At 33.5% G+C, this 23,146-nt stretch overlaps 1 protein-coding gene across 1 annotated transcript in view; it reads right to left on the bottom strand.

Annotated features, from left to right (window-relative positions):
• Positions 1–23,146, bottom strand: part of MDGA2 (MAM domain containing glycosylphosphatidylinositol anchor 2) — an 822,856-nt gene that overhangs the window by 73,694 nt on the left and 726,016 nt on the right. Inside the window, exon 10 of the mRNA XM_060004614.1 lies at positions 14,405–14,553. Within this exon, the coding sequence (XP_059860597.1) occupies positions 14,405–14,553 (149 nt within the window). The remainder of the gene's footprint in view (positions 1–14,404; positions 14,554–23,146) is intronic.

The raw sequence follows: 23,146 nt of genomic DNA, 5'->3' as shown, positions 1-23,146 counted from the left end.
CTTTATCTCTACTTTATGTGCTGCATAGCATTAATCATTTCTGATAATATTCTATTCATTTATTTTATTATTATTTTATCTTATTTTATTTTTATTTTTTGGTCTGCTCTCTACCAGAATACAAGGTCCATGAGATCATGGCCTCTTTCTGTCTCGTTTACTTCATATTCCATGTACATATAACAGTATGTAACATTTAATTACAAAATAAGAATTAACATTAAGGCTTTGATGAATTACTTAAAGGAGCATGTGTCAGATTTTAGTGTTCTTTTACATAGATCGTATGTATGCAAGGGCATTTATTTCATTCTTTATTTATTGACTCAGGCACTCAAACCACACAAGCCCCTTTGAGTTCTTTACACTTTCATTGAAATAAATGGCACAACTTCATAAATAAATCTTTACTTTTTTTTTTAGTATTTTTATAAGTAAACTTAAGAAGTAGATCTTTCTGAGGTTATATTTTCAGTATAAAATCAAATGGCATTATTAATATATTCAATCAAATACTGCTGGCCAGAAAGGCAGATCTGGGTGGTAATTTGAGCTCTTCATAAATGTTTGGTTCTTTTATTCCTTGCAGTACATAAGGATAACACTTGTTTGCCCTGTTTAACCTGAGATCATGTCATAGGGCTTACTTTGTACAAGGAAATATGAGCAGAAGTGACATGTGCTCCTTCCAGGAGGAGGATTTTAAAAGCTGGTGCATGTTTCAACATGGTCCCTTCCAAAAGACAATTGATATTCTAACGATTGTTTTGTATCAATATACAGTAGTACTTAACCTAGTACACCAATATTTGTGGGACACTCGGACACTTAAGGAGAGGATAATACAAAAAATATAGAGGAGACAGTGTAAAGGAAAAAAAATTATATGTTAAGTGAAACTATTCTTACCAAAGATTCTTCTAGAGTTTGTTACATTTAGGACCTTTTATTGCAGCACCTTATAAAAAAAATATGTTCGAATTAGATTCTTAAGAAAAGAAGCTGTTAATTAAATATAAGAAGACTTCCTATGAATTTTTTATTGTGTCATTTTCTTAAGACATGGATCTTTGAGAATAAATTTCAGCTTAGTGTCTTTAGAAGATTAAAAAATGTTGCATAGATATATTGATACATTAAAGGTACTTTACATTATAACATGAAGCTTCCTTCACATTTTATGTTTTAAAATTTCATCATTTTAGAAATACAGATAAATGGAACAGGATAGAAAGCCCAGAGATAAACCCACGCACATATGGTCACCTTATGTTTGATAAAGAAGGCAAGAATATACAGTGGAGAAAAGACAGCCCCTTCAATAAGTCGTGCTGGAAAAACTGGACAGGTACATGTAAAAGTATGAGATTACAACATTCCCTAACACCATACACAAAAATAAGCTCAAAATGGATTAAAGACCTAAATGTAAGGCCAGAAACTATCAGACTCTTAGAGGAAAACACAGGCAGAACACTCTATGACATAAATCACAGCAAGATCCTTTTTGACCCACCTCCTAGAGAAATGGAAATAAAAACAAAAATAAACAAATGGGACCTAATGAAACTTAAAAGCTTTTGCACAGCAAAGGAAACCATAAACAAGACCAAAAGACAACCCTCAGAATGGGAGAAAATATTTGCAAATGAAGCAACTGACAAAGGATTAATCTCCAAAATTTACAAGCAGCTCATGCAGCTCAATAACAAAAAAAACAAACAACCCAATCCAAAAATGGGCAGAAGACCTAAATAGACATTTCTCCAAAGAAGACATACAGATTGCCAACAAACACATGAAAGAATGCTCAACATCATTAATCATTAGAGAAATGCAAGTCAAAACTACAATGAGATATCATCTCACACCAGTCAGAATGGCCATCATCAAAAAATCTACAAACAATAAATGCTGGAGAGGGTGTGGAGAAAAGGGAACCCTCTTGCACTGTTGGTGGGAATGTAAATTGATACAGCCACTATGGAGAACAGTATGGAAGTTCCTTAAAAAACTAAAAATAAAACTACGGTATGACCCAGCAATCCCACTACTGGGCATATACCCTGAGAAAACCATAATTCAAAGAGTCATGTACCAAAATGTTCATTTCAGCTCTATTTACAATAGTCAGGACATGGAAGCAATCTAAGTGTCCATCAGCAGATGAATGGATAAAGAAGATGTGACACATATATACAATGGAATATTACTCAGCCATAAAAAGAAACGAAATTGAGTTATTTGTAGTGAGGTAGATGGACCTAGAGTCTGTCATACAGAGTGAAGTAAGTCAGAAAGAGAAAAACAAATACTGTATGCTAACACATATATATGGAATCTAAGGAAAAAAAAAAAAGGTCATGAAGAACCTAGGGGTAAGACAGGAATAAAGACACAGACCTACTAGAGAATGGACTTTAGGATATGGACCTACTAGAGAATGGACTTTAGGAAGGGTAAGCTGTGAGAAAGTGAGAGAGTGGCATGGACATATATACACTCCCAAATGTAAAATAGATAGCTAGTGGGAAGCAGCCGCATAGCACAGGGAGATCAGCTCAGTGCTTTGTGACCACCTGGATGGGTGGGATAGAGAGGGTGGGAGGGAGGGAGATGCAAGAGGGAAGAGATATGGGAACATATGTATATGTATAACTGATTCACTTTGTTATAAAGCAGAAACTAACACAATGTTGTAAAGCAATTATACTCCAATAAAGATGTTTTAAAAAAAAAGGCTGTAACAAGCAATGAACTAAAAAAAAAAAAATTTCATCATTTTACATTTCTTTGAAAACATTCCATTATATATGTGCCTAATATTCATTTCAGTAACAATTCATTTTTCTCTCAATATAAACAATAACATTCAAGAATATTTTATTAACATAAAAATGAGAAAACCAATATTAACATTTTCGACATAACATCTTGTAAAGCCAACAAGCACTTAAGCAGTGAACAGTTTCTTCATCTCTGCTTTCTTGCTCCCTTTATTCGCCAACCTACACTTATCATCAAATCCTTCTGATTTTGCCACATAAATTTCTCTCCAATTACCAGTGTAGCAGCACTGATTCAGGTCATTATATTTCACTTGAAATAAAACAACAGCTTTTACTCTATGCTGTCCCTTATATTGTACCACGATAGTGATTATTTGACTCCTCTGTTTTGTCTCTTTATGTGTCTTCCCACTTCTCTCAAGGTAAAGTCCAATTTCTTTGGACTAGTTCACATGGCCCTTCATGATCTCAGTCCCTCGCATCTCCACTTTGATCTCTTCCTTCTCTCCTGAACTATGATTCAGGAGAGGTCCAGATATACTGCATTATTTTCAGTTCTCCAAATGTTATCAAGCTGGCTTTGTATCCAGGCACTTGTTAATTTCATCCAAGTCCCTTGATCTGGGTAACTTCTCTTCACCCCTCTGGTATCAGTTTGCTAGTACTTCTTCCATCAGCATTCCTCACTTCCCAAAGTCATCTTAGGTTCCCCTCCAATGTTTTCCCATAATACCTTATATCCACACTTATTATAATACTTATCAAACTATATTGTAGTTTGATATCTGCTTGGTTGCCTATCTCCTTGTTTGTTTTAAACTCTCTGAAGACAAGAACTATCCTCTCACCCTCCCATCCTCACTCCTTTGGCAACTCAAATGCCTGACAGAGCCTTTCATCTTTAATCTGAACTTTGTACATATTTTGTTGATTGCATGAAATAATTCTTCTTTCTTATTAATGACTTATTTATAAATTGACATGAAATATAGAATACAGATTTAAGTATTGTTTGAAAATAAAGCCTAATCCCATTTTGTCTCATCTCATTTATTTAAGGCAAAGCAAATCCCTATTCTTGTGTTGGCATTTTTAATTTATAAACTTATTTTATTTGTCTGGAGAGGGAGCAGCAAGAGGTGAGTAGACATTACAGCCCTTCATGATAGAGCCTTGTGCCGCCTATCCAATCTCATCTCCAAAATAACCCCACCTCTCTTTATATATTCTAATAATTCATAGAATTACATCTAGTTTTATAGCAGTAAAGTATAAAAGTTAAGAAAGGAGCTTTTAGAATTAAACAAAAAAGGTTAATAAGCTAGCTCCCCAGTGACCTCTCTCTGTAGAGCATGGTTATACAGCTTAAATTCTGTAAGATTATTTCTGCATCTAAACAACAGTGATAATACCAATTTTACAGAATTTTTGTTATTTAATATTATACTTGAATATTTTCCTAATTTACATTTTTTTGAAACCAATTATTTTATTTTTTCATTTATCATTAAATTTTTTTAAAGATATTAATATCATATCATAATTGAACAATTTATAAAATTTATAAAATTAAATTTTAAAGTTAAAAGTTTATAGAGATCTAAAATTTTAATTTTAATTTATAAAATTAAAAGTTGAGGAAAAGATATCCAGAAACAGAAAAGCCTTGTATAAAATATATACATGCATTGTTGGTGGAAAAGCAGATATATTCCCAAATATAGAAGAGATTAAAGGAATAAAAATATAATATTCAAATATGTTGACATAAGTTTATAAATATACAAGTGTATAATTTAATTAAATTATGAATGGCAACTGAAGTTAATACAAAAAGAGACAGAAAATTTCAACAGAAAATTACTACAAGAGAAATTAGGAAAAAAGGTAGAGTCTATCAGAAGAAGGAGGAGGAGGAGGAGGGGGAGAAAGAGGAAACAGAAGAAAAATATAAAGGCACATGGCTCAGATGGTATTCAGCTGAATTACACTTGCCAGACTCTAAGCCAGATGACTGAGTTCAAATCCAGCTTAGTCTTTCATTTAATTCTATGATCTTGGATGAGTTACTTAACCCCATGGTTTCTTTAGCCTTAAGATAGAAATAACAATAGTATCTACCTCACTGTGTTGTTTTAAGAGTTAAACATGATGATATATGTTAAGCACCTAGAATAGGGTAAGACTTTATGGTATTGAGATATATATATATACACACACACACACATCAAGGACAGGTCAGCTATTAAAAATAGCTAACGCCTATGATATTCAAACAATTACCTTCAAATTTCTACTCAACTTCTTGCTTCCATCTTTTCAGAAATGGTTTCCTTAATTTGAAGTACACTAAAGCAACTTAAGCACTTTGTGATATTTCGCATTTCTTGTTTGAACTTTTTAAAACAGAATAGAAACTTGGAAAAGTCAGCAATCTATAATCAAGCTATAATACAGCACTAGTTATTGTATGTAACTTTATTAACATTTTATTGAAATCTGTTATGTTCAACATTTATTATTCAAAGGTATATATTGTTCCAGTTATTTTAGTAAAAATATTTTAACTGCTGAAAAATAGGTTTTTGGTATAGAAATAGTGTAAAAATAAGTATGACTCCATATTTTAAAACAACTTAAGAAACTTAAAGAAATACAACTGAAAATGATAAAGCTAAACAAATAGTAATTTATATTTAGAAATGAAAAGAAGTAATAGGAAATAGTTATCAATTCAAGACAACTCTGACATTCAGTCTTGAAATCTGAGGGAATGTTCACTGAGGAGTTGTGTTTTAAGGTAGTCATGCTCCTTTGAAAAGCATTGAATTAGCCACCAGAACTACCAAATGCAAGTTTTAGTTTACACATATCACAATTAAGTAACTTTTAATATCTCATTAATAGGTTTCTTATTAAAAAAAAGCCCTTAGAAATATATACAAATGTAAGCCTAAGGAGCTGTGTATATCTTGCCCAGAAGAACTAAAGAAAATATTTGCAGTTGGGTTATTTCTCAGTCCATGGTATAAATCTTGAAACTCAACAGTGGACTGAGAACAATATTTTAATAATCACTCGTTTTGGAAATGCATCAATCCAGGCATAACTAGAGGATGCACCTCCAGTTGGAACTTAATGGTTACCTATTATAACACGTAAATTTCAAATCCATTCATTCCACAAATGGTATTGAGCACCATATGCCAAGCTCTGTTCTTAAATCAGTATTTATAATACTGTTTTTCATATTGAGATCATATAGGAATGTTAGTACAAGGAAAAGCCAAAAGATGAAAATGGAATCTGATCTTAGTCTCTTTATTATAGTCTGAAAATATAAAACAGTGGTTCTCAAAGTGTGGCCCCAAACCAACATCACACAGGAAGTTGTTAAAAATACAAATTCTTGGGCCACACCCCAGACCCACTATACCAGACTCTGGGGGTCGGTCACAGCAACTGTTTTAACAAGCCCTATGGATGATTCTGATGCTCACTCAAATTTGAGAACCACTGATATAAGACAAAGAAAACTGTGTTGTTTATTAATTGATACAGTACATAAATAGATTATAAATCCATATACAAATTTGTACTCAAACAAGCAACTTGCATGGTGTTAAAGCCTAAAAAAAGAAAATGTTAATCCCAACTCCATTTTTCATTTCAAGCTTTGATCATTTTTTTCCTGAAAAGTAGCTGAAAGAGTGACTATTTTTGGGCTTCCCTGATGATGCAGTGGTTAAGAGTCCGCCTGCCGATGCAGGGAACATGGGTTCGTGCCCCAGTTTGGGAAGATCCCACATGCCGCGGAGCGGCTGGGCCCATGAGCCATGGCCGCTGAGCCTGCGCGTCCGGAGCCTGTGCTCCACAACGGGAGAGGCCACAACAGTGAGAGGCCAGCATACCGCAAAAAAAAACCCCAAAACAAAAAATTTGGGGGACTTCCCTGGTGGTGCAGTGGTTAAGAATCTGCCTGCCAACACAGGCGACACGGGTTCGAGCCCTGGTCTGGGAAGATCCCACATTCCATGGAGCAACTAAGCCTGTGCGCCACAACTACTGAGCCTGCGCTCTAGAGCCCGCGAGCCACAGCTACTGAAGCCTGCGCGCGTAAGGCCTGTGCTCCACATCAAGAGAAGCCACTGCAATGAGAAGCCCGTGCACCGCAACGAAGAGTAGACCCCGCTCGCCGCAACTAGAGAAAGCCCACAGCAACGAAGACCCAACGCAGCCAAAAAACAAACAAACAAAATAAGTGACTGTTTGCCATTGAACTCTACACTCCCAGTCATTTAAGACACTGAATATATATATTGGTCTGTTGGGTAGTTTCTTTGACTGGATAAAGTCTTGGAATCCATAATAACCATGTATTTATAGGTTTATAGGTTGTAAAAGAAAAAATTTAGACATTTAAGAATTGTTCTTTCATCCAAGGAAATATATCAGTCAGTCTTCTCTTCTTTATAAAATATTGATTCAAGTGGACAGCCAGGATAGGCTTAGGTAAATTTAATTAAATTTGTAATCAGTTGACCTTGGAATAATATTAAACCTATATACAATCTTTTTTTTCTTCCTATTTCCCTCTTAAAAAAGCAACACTGATTTGTCAGTATCTGGTATTTTAAAAATTTAGGGCTTTTTAATCTTTAAAAATTTTGTTTACAAGTACAAAAACCACCACACACACACACACACACACACACACACACACACACTCTCACATATTCTTCCCTTACTTTCCATGACATTGGCAGATTTTTCTACCTCTCCTTTCTTTTTCACTGGACCTTCTATCATTACTGTCTTCATACAGTACATTTACATCTACATTTCTGCTAGCTTTGGTTCTCATGTCTAATCCTTCTGACCTATGAATTTACACATTCAAGGGGAAGTGTTCACTCAAATTCTAGTAACATGTTTCTAACTATGGTAACTTTTGCTTGATGTTCCTCTATCAACTCAAATTTAACAAGACCAATTTGAAGACATGAGTATATTTGCAAACTTTGATTCAATATCTTATTTCTGGCAATAATTTAATACTTTTTCACTCCAAAAGTCTCTTTGAGGTTGCTCATTTTCCACTACATTCAGGGTCAATAAAAAGGAAAATTCTAATTAATTTTCCTTAGCAGTATTGCTACACAAAATGAAATCTGTACAAAAGGCCACAGACTCAGAAAAACTCCTCAGAAAGTACTTGGAATTTTCCAAGACAAAATACCCTTATTTCACAAAGCCTTCTATATCAAAGGTCTGTAGGTCATCCAGGTTTTTAAATTTACTGTGCTTATTCCTCCTAGCAGATACATTGTGATGTTAGTATTTATAGGAATAAAGGGAATATGTGCAGTGCCCTTCACTTGGAATATTGAGACGATGTCATTTTTTACCAACGGGCTTATGGCTTATTTCTTTTTTTTTTTTTTTTGCAATACGCGGGCCTCTCACTGTTGTGGCCTCTCCTGTTGCGGAGCACAGGCTCCGGACGCGCAGGCTCAGCGGCCATGGCTCACGGGCCCAGCCGCTCCGCGGCATGTGAGATCTTCCCGAACCGGGACACGAACCCGTGTCCCCTGCATCGGCAGGCGGACTCTCAACCACTGTGCCACCAGGGAAGCCCCTGGCTTATTTCTTTTCTGGAGCCAAAAAGACCATTTACAAAATGGCTTCTCCACATTTCTCTATATCCCTTACTCTCTTCTTCATCTATATATTTGATAATTTCTTGAGCATTCACTAAAGAAATTGAAGTAAATAGCAAAGAACATAAGGTCACTATACTCTTAAAAACTGTTTCTCAAAATTAAATCAATATTCAAGTTCTGGCCATTTCAAAATTTTCTTAATTCATTTTTTCTTTCTCTCCCCCTTCACTACTCTAATTTAAATATTAAAACTTACTTCAAACATGCCTAACTGTGGCCTTGCCTCTATTGTAATATCATTCAATGTACTATGTATGATATCAGATTAATCTATCTATAGAAGATGTCATTTTACTCATGACTTAAGACTATAAAATCAATTCAGATGATCTGTCAATTCGCCACAGATTTCCCTGGACTTGGCATTAAATGCTCTTTGTCAAATGGTTCCACCAAACACCTCTCTCAATAAAATGTGTCCAATGGCCTTCAGTCAATTACGTACATTATTCTAATGTACATAATTCTAATATTATTGTTATATTCTAATATTATTATATTATCTAATAATATAATTATTATTCATAATAATAGAATATTCTATTCTATTCACTTCTATCTTATTCTACCATTTTCCTTCAGCATCTCTAGACTGTGCCCTAGAAACTAATACTTCATACAAGATGCTAAAGCATAAAAAGCCATCTCTTCAAATTTTTCTGCTTCTTCGATCAATGCATTAAATTAGGTATTAGCTGTATTAATAACCATAGTTACAATGCATATGGTCATCTATGTATACAATAAATTTATAAAATTTTAATTACTATGATCTATTAAAACATTAGCCCTTTAATAAACAATAATAAGCAATGAATTATTTAATAAAATAAAAAGTATGCTTTAAATGGAAGGAGAAATAAACTCTAGCTCAATCATTATAGTAGCACGTATGAAGACCAAAATAAAATTTATAATAAATTCATCCAGTAATCAATTTTACCAAAAAGTATATTTGTGATTAGCGATTTCTTAATTAGTCATTATTAACAATAACTATTTATGAAGATAAACCTATAGAAACTAACAAGTCTCTACTTTGCTTGCTGATCATGTCACTTAACCACTATGTCACAGTACTAACTGCTCCCATTCATGTTACTATGGAATTTTGGACATGCTCCTATTATAGCACTTTTGTTAACAGGACATCGAAGACAATTCTTTTTTAAAATCCTGGTATTCACTAGATGATTAATTTACTAAAAGTTTTGTTGACTGACTGGGTAAGCATGTGGGTATGATAATTCTAAGCATTTTAATATATCAAGATTTAAGAAGACAGGAACACGGTGAATTAAAATATTTTATTCAATAAAATATCCCACTTTCCAAAGATGACAGTCAAAAAGTCACATTCATTGTGCATGTCTTAGGCGGAGTATAAAAAGGAAACTGTATAAAAGTCTAAAATCCTTTATTATCAGAACCTATAGTGTGTATGTTAAATGGAGTCAAATGATGTTTGTGTTGTTTGGTATATTCAGATAATTTAGAAATAGTTTTGCTTGTTTCTTAATTCCTTAAATACTAAGGAAAGCAGACATTCAAATCACCTTTTTCTCTTTCCTGTTAAGCAACAAATGAAGCAAACAATTGGGAGGCTAGTAGCTGTCTAAGGAGATTAAACAATTGCTTAGCTGAGCCTAAAAAGTACAACTTAAGGACATTAAGATTTTGAGAAAACTTTTTTTCCACACTAATTTTTTAACTTCACATGAAATATCTGTTCTCTTTTTAAGTTTTTTAAAGCATTGATTCCAGAATTCCAGTGCTTTTTTATAGATCGACTGCAGCAACTTTTAAGAAAAGTGTATAAGCCAATACTCAAATTCTGAGACAATTTTCCTCATTATATTTAAATAAAGACCCTACAGTTTAACCAAAAGGGTAAGTTAATTTTACCAGAAAGGTGGGGGAATGCTGGGTTCAGTTTACCAACCCCATCCAGCCAGGGATTTAATAATATACTAGTGATTTTATAATCTTACTTAATTTAAGAGTAAGTAATAAAGTTTCTAACAGTTTGTGGATTAAAAACAAAGTCTGGGCTTCCCTGGTGGCGCAGTGATTGAGAGTCCGCCTGCCGATGCAGGGGACACGGGTTCGTGCCCCGGTCCGGGAAGATCCCACATGCCGCGGAGCGGCTGGGCCCGTGAGCCATGGCCGCTGAGCCTGCGCGTCCGGAGCCTGTGCTCCGCAACGGGAGAGGCCACAACAGTGAGAGGCCCGCGTATCGCAAAAAAACCCCACAACCCCCCCCCCCCCAACAAAAACACAAAGTCGGACGCTTTACAACTGAATTTGCCATGAGTCTTAAAGGATCAAATTTGCTTCTCAGACTTCATCGAATCAGAAGTGTGTTGTACACTTTAGGTCATGTTTGATATTAAAAGTGGAAGTACTTTTCATTAGATAATCTAGATAATTTATGGATAGAAGAAATTAGATATACAGGCTCAAAATAAAAATATAGGGTAAAATAACGATTTTAAAATCATAGAATATGTAACATAAATGATCATCAGATCAGAATTCAATAGTGATTATTTTAAATGCTGGTGTCTGATTGTGTGTTAAAACAATGTTGATAACCAAATGTACATACCTGAGGAAGAAGTAATCTAAATTTTCTAAGATAATATAACCTTATTTTACTTAATGACTTTGTGTCCTATTATTAAACAGGGGATATTCTTAAAGAATTATATCAATTTCATTGTATCTAAAATGCATCTGCCCTATCATCCTCAGTTTTGGTATGCAAGGGGATCTGCAAAAGAAATGATGTCTGTTGAGGCCCTTTTGCATGTTAAGATGTTTCATGTAAGGGTTAAGTGTAGAGAATATGGGAGTGGGGAAAAGAGTAGTGTTTATACGTGGTCTTTCTGTTCCTACACCATATCTATGAACATTTCCTTTCCATTCATATTGGCAGAACAGCAGAAGGCCATTACTCTTTATTGAGACACCCACAAAAGATATATTAAAGTTTCTCTTCCATGGCAAGATGTAGTATCTTAGTAAAATTATCAATAAATAGAGTATTACAAAAAAAGCACTCCAGGAAAAAATAATACTTGTTTCTAAATATAAAAGAAAATTCTAGTAAAATAAATAATGCTAAGGCAAGTAAAGAATTAGCTTTAGAAATTGTGTAAGAGAAAGGATTGTTTTCTGGACCATGGTTTATAACACTAGAAATATGTTTTCCTCTAGTGCATAGCATGAATCTCAGAAACTTGGGAAGAATAGTGTTAGCAGCAGACATTGATCTGATCAGGAAGGCTTTAAAATAAGACTCAAAGTGGAAGAGAAAAATGTGAATCAGTAAAATGGATATTATGGAGGACAGCAGGTTTGAAATAAAAATAAGACATAGTGAAAAAAAGTCTAGAAATTATTTTGTGAAAATCATGGCTTGGAATAATACTTAGGCCCAGGTTATACAGTGTACTAAATAAAACTGAAATAAAAATGGTAGATATGTTAAGCTCTTAAGATGCACTTAAAAAAACTGTTACACAACCCAGGCAGATGAGTGCAAGAATTGCCACAAATGTTTGTGCAGAGAGTGCCTTGCACAAGGGAACCTGGCCTGTGGGATAAATGGGGGATGTATTCCACTCCACACTTCGATTGCCTGACAGTTATCATTATCTTCAACTTCCCAAGTAGGAGCCTAGGTTTGGTATGTTCAGAAACCTGTTCAAGGTTATATAGCTAAAAATGATAAGGCTAGATTAGCTAGAATCAGAAGCCAGATGTGTCAGGAATTCATAATTTTCGCAAAACACAGTAAGGGGAAATTTATACACATATATGCATGCATATATAATGTATTGTAAAGTAGCAGAGTAGGGGGAAATTACCTAACTAATTTGTTCACAAGGATGAACACAGACCGGGAAGTGTGTGTCACTGCATATCAGGGAGTTATATACTAGTTTTATGATCAGGAAACATAAAGACAGGAATTTAGCGGAGATGTTCATATCAGGGAAGGAAAATCTAAGAAGAGAAACTGTCATTGGAAAATAGCATAGCAATCCTAGCCAAAAAAATTATAGAAGGTAGTGTATTAATAACTAGTACAAGATATAGATGAGAAGGAAGGGCTTTAATTAGGTGGATCCCTCTTAGGAGGAAGTCTAATTCTCCTAAAATCGCTCCAGTTGAGAGGGAGGACAGAGATAGTAATCATTCTGTTAAACTTGACTCATGGAGAAGGTGACTTGCATACATAATGGAGACTTTGTGAACAAAGGTTTAGAAGACTGTTAGCATAAAAGAAAGGAATGATGAGTAGGGTTGGGTAAATTAATTCCGCAGATTAAAACAGGCAGCCCTTCAGCATACAGGAAGCAAAGGGCAGTTACCCAGACACTCCAAAAAAATATAGCTGAGGAAGAAGGTGAGAAACTAAAGATGAAATTCTGACTCTATTGTTGCAAAAAAACCTATAACCAGAAAAAAGGAAAAGACACCTTAATAAAATGACTCAATTTTACAAATAGCAATTTGGTATTAGGTTCTTAGTTTTTTGAAAACATAGGGTAATAAAAGATGAATGTGAATGACCAAATCATGTGGTAAGGACTTGGAAATGAATGTGAGGTGTCTAAAGTCAAGAATGTGCTAAGATGCTCCAAATATAAAAGATCTAAAAATATTAGCTGTGTTGAGAAAAGAAAAAGAAAGGGATAAGCCCATAAACCGAGGGAGACTGCTGCTCTTTCTTTTTTCTATCTTCTCTATCAAGAAAAATTATCATTAAATTAGAATGAGTACAACAAACAATTCTGATATGGATTTGGGATTTACTCAGATTTACTTAGGGACCAAAGTAAATGAGAGTAATAGAGAAAGTTTCCAAATGATCCACTCCTGTCTACCATGTCTGTGACCTGTGAATACTTAGACAAGAAGGATAAGAATGTTCAACTTACAATGTATCTTAATTTTAATGATGTACATAGTCTTTTATTATAACTTTGTTAACAAGATTTAAAAAAACATTGGTTTTATGATAGTAACACTGAGTGGATTGCTGATGGTCGACCAATCTTTCTCCAGGCAAATTCTGTCCTTTCTACTATCCAAACTCAAAATGCTATTGTGTGATTTAGTTAAGGAAGTGGAAAACACATTTTACAAATCTATGATAATACAAAGATGTGAAAGAGAGCTAATAGCTTATGTGGTAATCAAATAAATCTTCAAAAACATTTTGTTATGCTGAAATAGTCACTCCAGATAACCTACTATGTAATAGGAAATAATGTAAAGACCTATATTTAAATTTCAAAAATATCATTTATACCAACGAAGGATAACTGAGTTTAACAGTGGTTCATTTGAAAAAGCTATGATATTTTTACACAATCTATAATCTTCAGTTACCTTAGGAAAACATCATATTTCATTGTTTCTTCTCATTTTACCAAAACATTTCTATTCTACAGACACATTAAATTAGCTTTTAAAAATCCTATATATAGTTTGAACCTCTTAGAATAAAAATATGTAGAATTTCTAGCTTAGGAAACAAGACAAAGAATTATGCAGTACAGGTAAGTGTGAGAACATCTTAGTTTCTTTCACAGAAATTATACCACGTAATTTCTATAGCACATGTAATGATGAAGGATTTCAGAAAGCTCACTTTAATATGTCTCCTGTCATAGTGAAAAATGCATAAATTAATTTCAAAGATTTGGAAATAAATAAATAATTTGGAACAGTTCTGGGTAAGGTAATATTATCTTTGATATAGAAAAATATATTCTGGAATTCATGCAAATTGATTAAAACTTTATAGCAATACATCATAGTAACAAGGTCTTCACAGAGGATCACACACACACAAAAGAAGACAATTAAATTCCTCACCTGCCTAATACCCAACCGGTATGCAACGATCCGATCTACTGCATCAGGATTCATTTGAGTCCACTGTAGACTATAGGAGTAAACACGGTGTCTGTTCTGCCACACAGGATTGTAGGTATCGTAATAGAATTCTGGAGCATAGGCCTTTCCTAAAACAGAAAAAGTCCTTAAATTTAAATGACATGTTACAGTTAAACATACTTACTTATTCTTTATGCCCTTTTATTACTTTCTACTTCGTGTTCCATAAGTAATTCTTGTATTTAAAAAGTCATGTGATTAAAATCTAATCAATTTCTGGAGAATTTGAGAAGAGATGTAAGAAGATTTCCTGGTTGGTTGTATAAGCAGTGTAAGAGGAAGAGAAGAATCAAGGATGACTGCAAGTTTTTTGATCTAAGCAACCAGAAGAATGAAGTTTCCATCAACTGATATGTAAAGTTATGGGAGGATCAAATTTGGGGGGAGAAGATCAGGAAATTATTTTTGAACAATTTGAATGATCTAAATGGAGCCATTAAGTGGGATACACTTGACTAGAATTCAGGAGAGGCCAGGGCTGGAGACATAATCTTGCTAACCACAGGCATATAGATAAGAGTTTAAATTTAAGCCATGAGACTGATGAGATCACCAAGGGAGTGTGTGTAGATAAAGGCTAAGGTCTGACCACTGGGGCAATCCAAGGTTAAGAGATATGGGAGGAGATAACAAACCCCACAAAGGTCTGAGACAGAACAACCAGTGAACAGGAAGAAAATTTAAAATGTGGCATCCTAGAAATCAAAAGAAGTACATCAGTGAGATAGGGGTATGGGATTAAGAGACACAAACTACTATATAAAATAAGCAACAAGGATATACTGTACAGCACAGGGAAATATACCATCATTTTATACTAACTTTAAATGGAATATAATCTATAAAAATATTGAATCATTATGCTGTACACCTGAGGCTAATATAGTATTGTAAATCAACTATACTTCCAGAAAAAATAAATAAATAATAAAAAAGAAGTATGTCAGCAAGTAAATGATCAACTCTGTCAAAAAAAAAAATCAGTGAAGATGACAATTTGTGTTTATATTATCCATGTCTTTGGTCACTAAACTGAAATTAACCAAACAAAAACTTAACAACACAAGAACTTTGGTCAATAACAAAAAAGGCTTTTATTTAGATTTTAAGGATATGTGAGGTATACATAGTATATGTAACATACATAAACCATCTCAGTTTTTGTCTTTTAATTGCCAAATAGAAAAATTCACAGACCATGGGAATTATATGTCCAACTTTTTAAAAAATTAATTAATTAATTTATTTATTTATTTTTGGCTGCATTGGGTCTTCATGGTTGTGTGCGGGCTTTCTCTAGTTGAGGTGAGCAGGGGCTACTATTCATGGTGGTGTGGGGGCTTCTCATTGTGGTGGCCTCACTTGTTGCCGATCATAGGCTCTAGATGTGCAGGCTTCAGTAGCTGTGGTGCGTTGGCTCAGCAGTTGTGGCGCACGAGCTTAGTTGCTCCCAAGCATGTGGGATCTTCCTGGACCAGGAAATTGATCCTGTGTCCCCTGCACTGGCAGGCAGATTCTTAACCACTGTGCCACCAGGAAAGTATCCCAACTTTTTGATATTCTGAAATATAGATTTTTTTCACACTATCTACTTTTTACCAATAATACATTTATTTATTAAATCAGTATTTAGTTAGAGCCTATTGAATGCCAAGTAGTGTTCTAGGCAATGAACAAGGAGGTATGGCCTCTGTCTTCCTGGAAATTGCTTACATTTTCTCCAACTTTTCAAATAGCTTTGCAATTTTTACTGGATTATGATTTAATAAGTTGTACATTATTCAACAGATTTTTTTTTTTAAATTAGATTAAATATTAAATGTCCTCCTGGGGTTTTCCTCCTGGGTTCCTGTATGCAGGAATATATCTTACCTGGTTTTTTCTTTTTCTCCATAATTAGTCATCTATCATCTAGGGATTGCAGAAGAGTTGATTCATAAGAATTTATTACATATAAAGTATGAATGTTGAACACTAAGAATGAAAGTGATGGTCTCTATTACCCTGGTGAGGTTCACCAGGAAAAAAACGTCAGATGAACTGAATTTAATTTTTGACAAATTTACTAGTAAAATTAAATACATTGAATTACATATCTGAATTTTAGTAACATTTGGAAAAGTCTCCTATATCAACACTGTGTGCATTAAAAAATGTTCTATGAATATTCATTCAGTTTTATTGAAAATGGATTATCAACTCTATACAAACAATCTTGCATAGAAGGAGGTCTCTGGAAAAGAGTCATCACATTCATTTTATTTCTTCTATATGTTGTATGATATTTTTATTATTACTAACTAAATGATAGCACAAATTCATGTTCACAACACTTAGCAAAATCTAGATGAGAGGAACACAATATACTGAATGAATGAATAAATATCCAAAACATCACTGACAACCTGTATTTGAGACCAAATTTCCCAAACTGTTATTGAGGAGGTACATTTAGTAGTAGCCTAGATAAAGAGCCAGGGGTTTTGATTAAAAATAAGCATCCAAGGGGTTTCCCTGGTGGCGCAGTGGTTGAGAGTCCGCCTGCCGATGCAGGGGACGCGGGTTCGTGTCCCGGTTCGGGAAGATCCCACATGCCGCGGAGCGGCTGGGCCCATGAGCCATGGCCGCTGAGCCTGCGCGTCTGGAGCCTGTGCTCCGCAACGGGAGAGGCCACAACAGTGAGAGGCCCGCGTACCGCAAAAAAAAAAAAAAAAAAAAAAACATCCAAAACCTATAAATGAAGTAAAGAGCTTTTTAAGTGAGAAATGTCAACTTAGAGTGTTTTCATTAGACATTAGTGTCTAGATTGAATTGAGGAGATAAAGAGTCTCAATGGTTGGTTTTTCATTTTGCTTATTGTTTTTTTTTTGAGGGGCACAGGGAGAAGAGGGGCTTGCTTTTGTTTTTTAGCCAAGAGGGAAATACAAGGGGTATTAGATTTAGTTCTAAGTATCACGTTTTTCATAAAATGAATGATACATTCAAAGAGAAATGAGAAGAGAATAAAGTCTATTTAGCATGGAAAAGGAAAAAAAAATCTCTCAAAAACTGGCAAATGAAGTTTTCTGAGAGTTGAAACTCCATCACAGGCTAAATTTTAACAGATCTATGAAATAAGATGAATGCCAGTGAGTGGGTATTAAAGGATACATATTTTGACTTAGAAATGTTCTAGCAATCCTCTCTGAATACGGATGATTTTCCCTTCACTAGAGGTATTTAGTCAATACCTAACTGCCATTTAGCAGGGTCGATATGGGTGAGTGACTGTCCACAAAATGGCCATTAAGGTAAGGCACAGTCTCAAATCTCTAGGGTGCTATGAAACATTTGCCTACTGTTTCTTGTATTATTTCAATTGTTTTAAGCACATTTATTTATAAATTCCATTTAATGTTTCTATTATCTGTATTCTAATCCTGCTTTTTGTTGACTGCCAGAAGGGTAAACTAGCTGCATGTCATAAATGCAAATTGTCATAATACTAGAACTGATTGTTTATCTAAATAAATACTTTTCAGGTTATTGAAGCAGTTTGACATTGAAGTTAAAAAAAAATTCTCATGACATTGTGAAAACATGAATTTGTTTATCAAAATCTATTTTCAGGGTTGTGAAAAATTAAGCTACAATTTAACCCTCATTTGAATATTCTAAATAGATCCAATTTTACTATAAAATTCTATCTTCATCTTTATTTTTAATTAGAGATTGTTACGAAGGCTTTTCAATGTATTTCTGAAAATACTTAAGTTTATTTGCATTGACATTCCGCATTACATATGAGTGACATATGTAATATTTTTTCATGAAATATTAGATTGGAAAAGGAAATAGAGATGACCAGTTCCAGTGTCTCATATGACAGATAAATTTTGGGACAGAATAGATATGGTGATGACATATGGATGTTGATATAGTTTTAATTTAGTTGAATAATTGTTACCACCTTAGAATTAAAGATGAGAAAAGCTTTTTTAGCTGGTGCATAAATAATATTGATTAGCAACAAATAATTACTGATAAGAAATGATTTTGTGTAGTTATAGTTAAATATAAATATGCTTGCTACGTCTCAGAGCATACTTTGTACTAAAACTCTTTTGGATAAACTTGATAAAGGAAAAATGCTTTCTGACTTTGTTTGAGAAATCTATCTTAAAAGTAAAAAAAAAGACCCCACAAATTTGTTCTCTGATTTCAGAGCCAATCATATTTAATATTTATACACTTGTTTTGTAAGAAGCACACAGTATACATAGTAATACAAAGGAAATGCCCTTATAATAATCTTAGGCTGTAACAACGAAACATGACATCTGCTGGTTCAACAGGGAAAGAATTCATAATTTTTCTTCTTTTTTATCCTTCAGGCATTTTTTTTGTCCTTCTAGCAAGCACACCAAAAATTTTTTTCATTCTCTTTTATAGTCTACTTTTATTTTTATGCAACATTGTTCGAGTTTAAATCATTTAAAACTAACTGAGCTAGAACTATATTCATTATCTAAATTAGCAGATAATTTTTAGATATGTATGATTATCTACAGATTTTGGATTTTACAATATTCTTAAAATATATATAGAGAAAAATTTAATTGTTCAAATTTTTAAAAATTTATATAAAAGTACATTTATTCTACTTTGCAAATAGCTTCTCAAAAGTGAGTAAATTGAGTTTTCAAAATATTATTTTATGCATAAACCTCAAAGTAAAAGATATATTAAGAATATATGATATGTCACTTTCCCAGTCTAAAAATGTTAGATTAAAGTATAACAAAAATCTTTCTTACATGCATTCCTAAGCTTGCAAGCAGAAAAGGAATTGTTTCTTAGGGGTCAAAAAACAAAGAACTGAAAATCAGACACTGAACAGGAGCTTAGGGAGAAAAGGAGTGTTGCTGGTGTTTGTATCCTTGGGAGCTGGAATTTTAAGGCAATAGGAGATGAGGTTAATGGGCCAATTAAGATGAGATGTTAGAAATGAGGTACCACATAACAGCAAGATCAGTAAAAACAGCAATCTCAGTACTGTATAAATGAGTCAGTAAACTTTTCTCTATATTGTGTTTCGCTTGCCTGCATTCTAGTGACTCAGCTTGCCAGTGACTGAAAGTTCCTAAAACTCTAGTTTTATCCTCACACATTTTGACTCCTTAAACTGAAATGCTTTCTTGGTGTAACTTCTACCTGCTTATCAATTCTTACCTTTTGGTACCCAAATCACAACTATCCTTCCTTTAATTACTCTTTCTTCAATGATAAATATTTATACTACCATACTTAACATTTAATTAGGAAAATACATTGTAATACTACACCAATATATAAGTACTCCTGAAAATATTTTCTGTATGATCATTTTTATTTTTCTGATTAGAGGCCCTTTCCCAGATTTAGACATAATGTAATTGGGGCCAATGGAGTGGACTGAACAATGTAAAGCAACTACCACCTTGTTGTTTTAGAATAATATTGATGTTTCAATTTTCACACACATACATTTTTTAAAAAAAATCAGAATTGTGGTATAATAGATAATATCTCTAAATAAAGCTAGTTTTAATTTAATTATAGCGATTAAATAAATTTACTGCTACTGACCAAGAACAACCTTCCCTAGGCATGCCTATGTTTTTAATATTAATCCATCAATATGATATTTAGGATGATTTTTGCAAAGAGAAAATAAAATGGGATAATTACTGTAAAATTGATATAGCATTTACATGTTTTTATTTCTGATTGTAGTTTAAAAAATTATTTTGAGAGCTTTGATAATGATATGTTAACATAAATATTGATATGCCAGGGAAGAAAAAGTTAAGAAACTCTGTAATTTGCTCCCTTTCTCCTCAAGGATGCCTAAGGTAATTGTGACTCTACCAGACCACCTTCTAAACCAGGCTTCAGCAAACTTTTTGTGTAAAGGGTCAGATAGTAAGTATTCTAAGGCTTTAAATTGTGATCATAAGATATCTGTCACAACTATTCAACTATGATATTATAGATACTACTAATTCATGTAGTTCAAGATGATATAATTTGAGAGGTAATATAATACAAATTCAAAATTCTTCTACTTATCCAATGAGTTGACATGTTAATAATATTCCAAATTTTATGATTTTCAGAATTGGCCAGGTCTCTCCAATTGTACGTACTCACAGCTGAAAATCTATATCTTTTGTAAGTATTCAAACAACCCAAGGAATTAAAAAAAGTGCCCCAAATGAAAAGACTTAGAAGTTCAATATTCTCACATGTAGTAGCTACCTGTTGACAAAGACTTTAATAACTTTTAAGAGAATTTAGTTTATCTCTCACAGACATTTGATTAAAACAACCAATTATAGTTTGCAGATGTATACAAGCAATACTTTAAAAAAATTCTCTAGAGCAAATTGAAATAGATTTACTATATCATTAGTGTATTCACCCCCCAAAATGGTCAACTACTATATCATAGCCTTTTGGTATTCAATGTGTTATTCTCTGATATATCAACATCATTAAACAAAAAAAAATTGTAAATAAAAATATTTAGAGATTTAATGAAGTATTTAAAACATCACAAATTTTAAAACCTTTAAAAGAAAGTGTTCACTAAAATGAAGCACTCATTTCTCATACTTAAATTATTCTATATAAGACCCTGTTTAATGACAAATAAAAAATAGGATTCAGAATTATTCATAAAATCCTTATTATTACATCTTGCATCATTTTGATACAGTGGTGGCTGTTAATATGCTGTACTAACTCCATGCACTGCCCAAATTATAATATTTGCCCCCTTTCTATGGTTATGTTAAATTATCTTTTATTTAATAGATTATAAACACTTTGATGGCAGATACCTCATTTTTTATATACTGTCCCCTCAGTTGAGGATATGAAGAAAACCAATTGAACTCAAAAAATATCTCTACTAAAATTTTTCACGTAAATGGTCATTTGCATCTGTATTTTTTGGGGTGGAGTTCCTATTTATATTTTTAAAACTTCAATGAAGCACTATTTCAACACAATTGAGTCACCTCTGACCCCTTTTTGGCATCAGCCTAGAACAAAATATTTATGCAAAGTAGTTACTGGCTTACGCACCAAATATATATGGTTGTCTTGGGTAATATAAAATAAATGCATGCACTTACCAGATAACATTTTAACTTAAATGAATAACCCTTTTACTCTAAAACCCTGAATGTACTTTGCCAAAAATGATGTTAAATATGAATATGAGGTTTTCTTTTTTCCAAAATAGGCTTAGATTAGGATCTGGTCCCAAAAATTTAAAAGATGATTTGGATTTGATGAAACAATTAGCTTTCACATTAGGCTTGTAAATAGGAAACTGCTAAGGGTTTAGAGAAAGTTTAGAAATAAAAATTATAAATCCATTGATATTTTACTTAGAAATATCTAAGTAAGTGTTGTGTGTATTAAAAACCACATGTTCTAAAGAAAAATAATCTGGAGAGCTCCTCTGGGAATAAAGATGGTTGACTTGAGAGAAAGAAGAAAAGACAGCTCTTAAATTCTGTACTTCAATTATCCCCTTGTACAAAATAGAGTTGGCCCAAGCTTTGCTCACTACTATTCTGTCAAGTATTTGAGACACCTACCAGAATTGTATGTCTAGGATTGCTGTTAAAAGTTATTCTACTATAATTTACCACTACAACCATGGACTCATGAAGCAAGAAAAATCTTGAGAGATGGAAACTGTATCTCAAATTTATATAGGAATTTACAGTTAAAAAGTACTTCCACAAATATTAACTTCTTTTAGTCTTCACAGAAGTTGGAAGGGCAAAAATGCAGAGGGATATTACTTGGCTTGAACTGCAAATCTGGAAAGTTAATGTGAATATCATAATTAATGAAATAATGCAGACTATTATCCTTGTCTGGTCTGCAGATCATCCCTCAAAAAGATCCAAATGAATATTTTGTGAGAAGGAAGAGAGGTTACACCATTTACCTAAATATGCAAAGGAAGTTGGCTTTCAGACTGAGAGCGTCTGACCATCCCTACCTTCCTCAATGTATTTTATTTCAGGAATGTTAGGATAAAATGAAATTATTAGAAATCTCTCTTTTCAGAAGTATTGCAGCACATACTCCCAAGGCAGAAGAATACAAAACTATTTTGCTTCATTTTATATTTTAGAAAAACATTTCATTAATACATGGTACAGGTCAATTGTCAGTGGGTGAGGCAAGCACACACCAAACTTTCCTGTCATTGGTGAGGGAAGACAAGGTTGGAGTAGCTATCTGGAGTATCACATTTGGCTATGTCACAATCATGGCTCTAGGCTGATTTTGTGATGCTCTTTTGCTATCCTTTCAAGAGTTATGCCATTTCTTTCATATATCACAACTATGCTTGTTAATGAGCCAACTCTGTAATATGTATGTATGTGCTGGCATGGGAAGCACAAACAATTGAGGTTGCAGAAGAAATTCTATAGATCATTAAACTTCACAAAACAGAAGCAGATTCAGAAACAGAAAATGATTAGATATACATGGTGTCCAGTTCCTGGGCTAAGCACAAATCTATTTTGTAGCAAGTGCACTGTTTTATAAAAATAGTGAGTACATCCCTGTTCTCTGACCATTTCCCCTCGCCTGTCCTATACATCCCAT

The sequence above is a fragment of the Delphinus delphis genome, chromosome 2, assembly GCF_949987515.2.
Source record: "Delphinus delphis chromosome 2, mDelDel1.2, whole genome shotgun sequence".
In the NCBI taxonomy this organism is placed as follows: domain Eukaryota; kingdom Metazoa; phylum Chordata; class Mammalia; order Artiodactyla; family Delphinidae; genus Delphinus; species Delphinus delphis.
The sequence above is the reverse complement of the archived record's forward strand: the minus strand, read 5'-3'. Positions and strand labels throughout refer to the sequence as shown.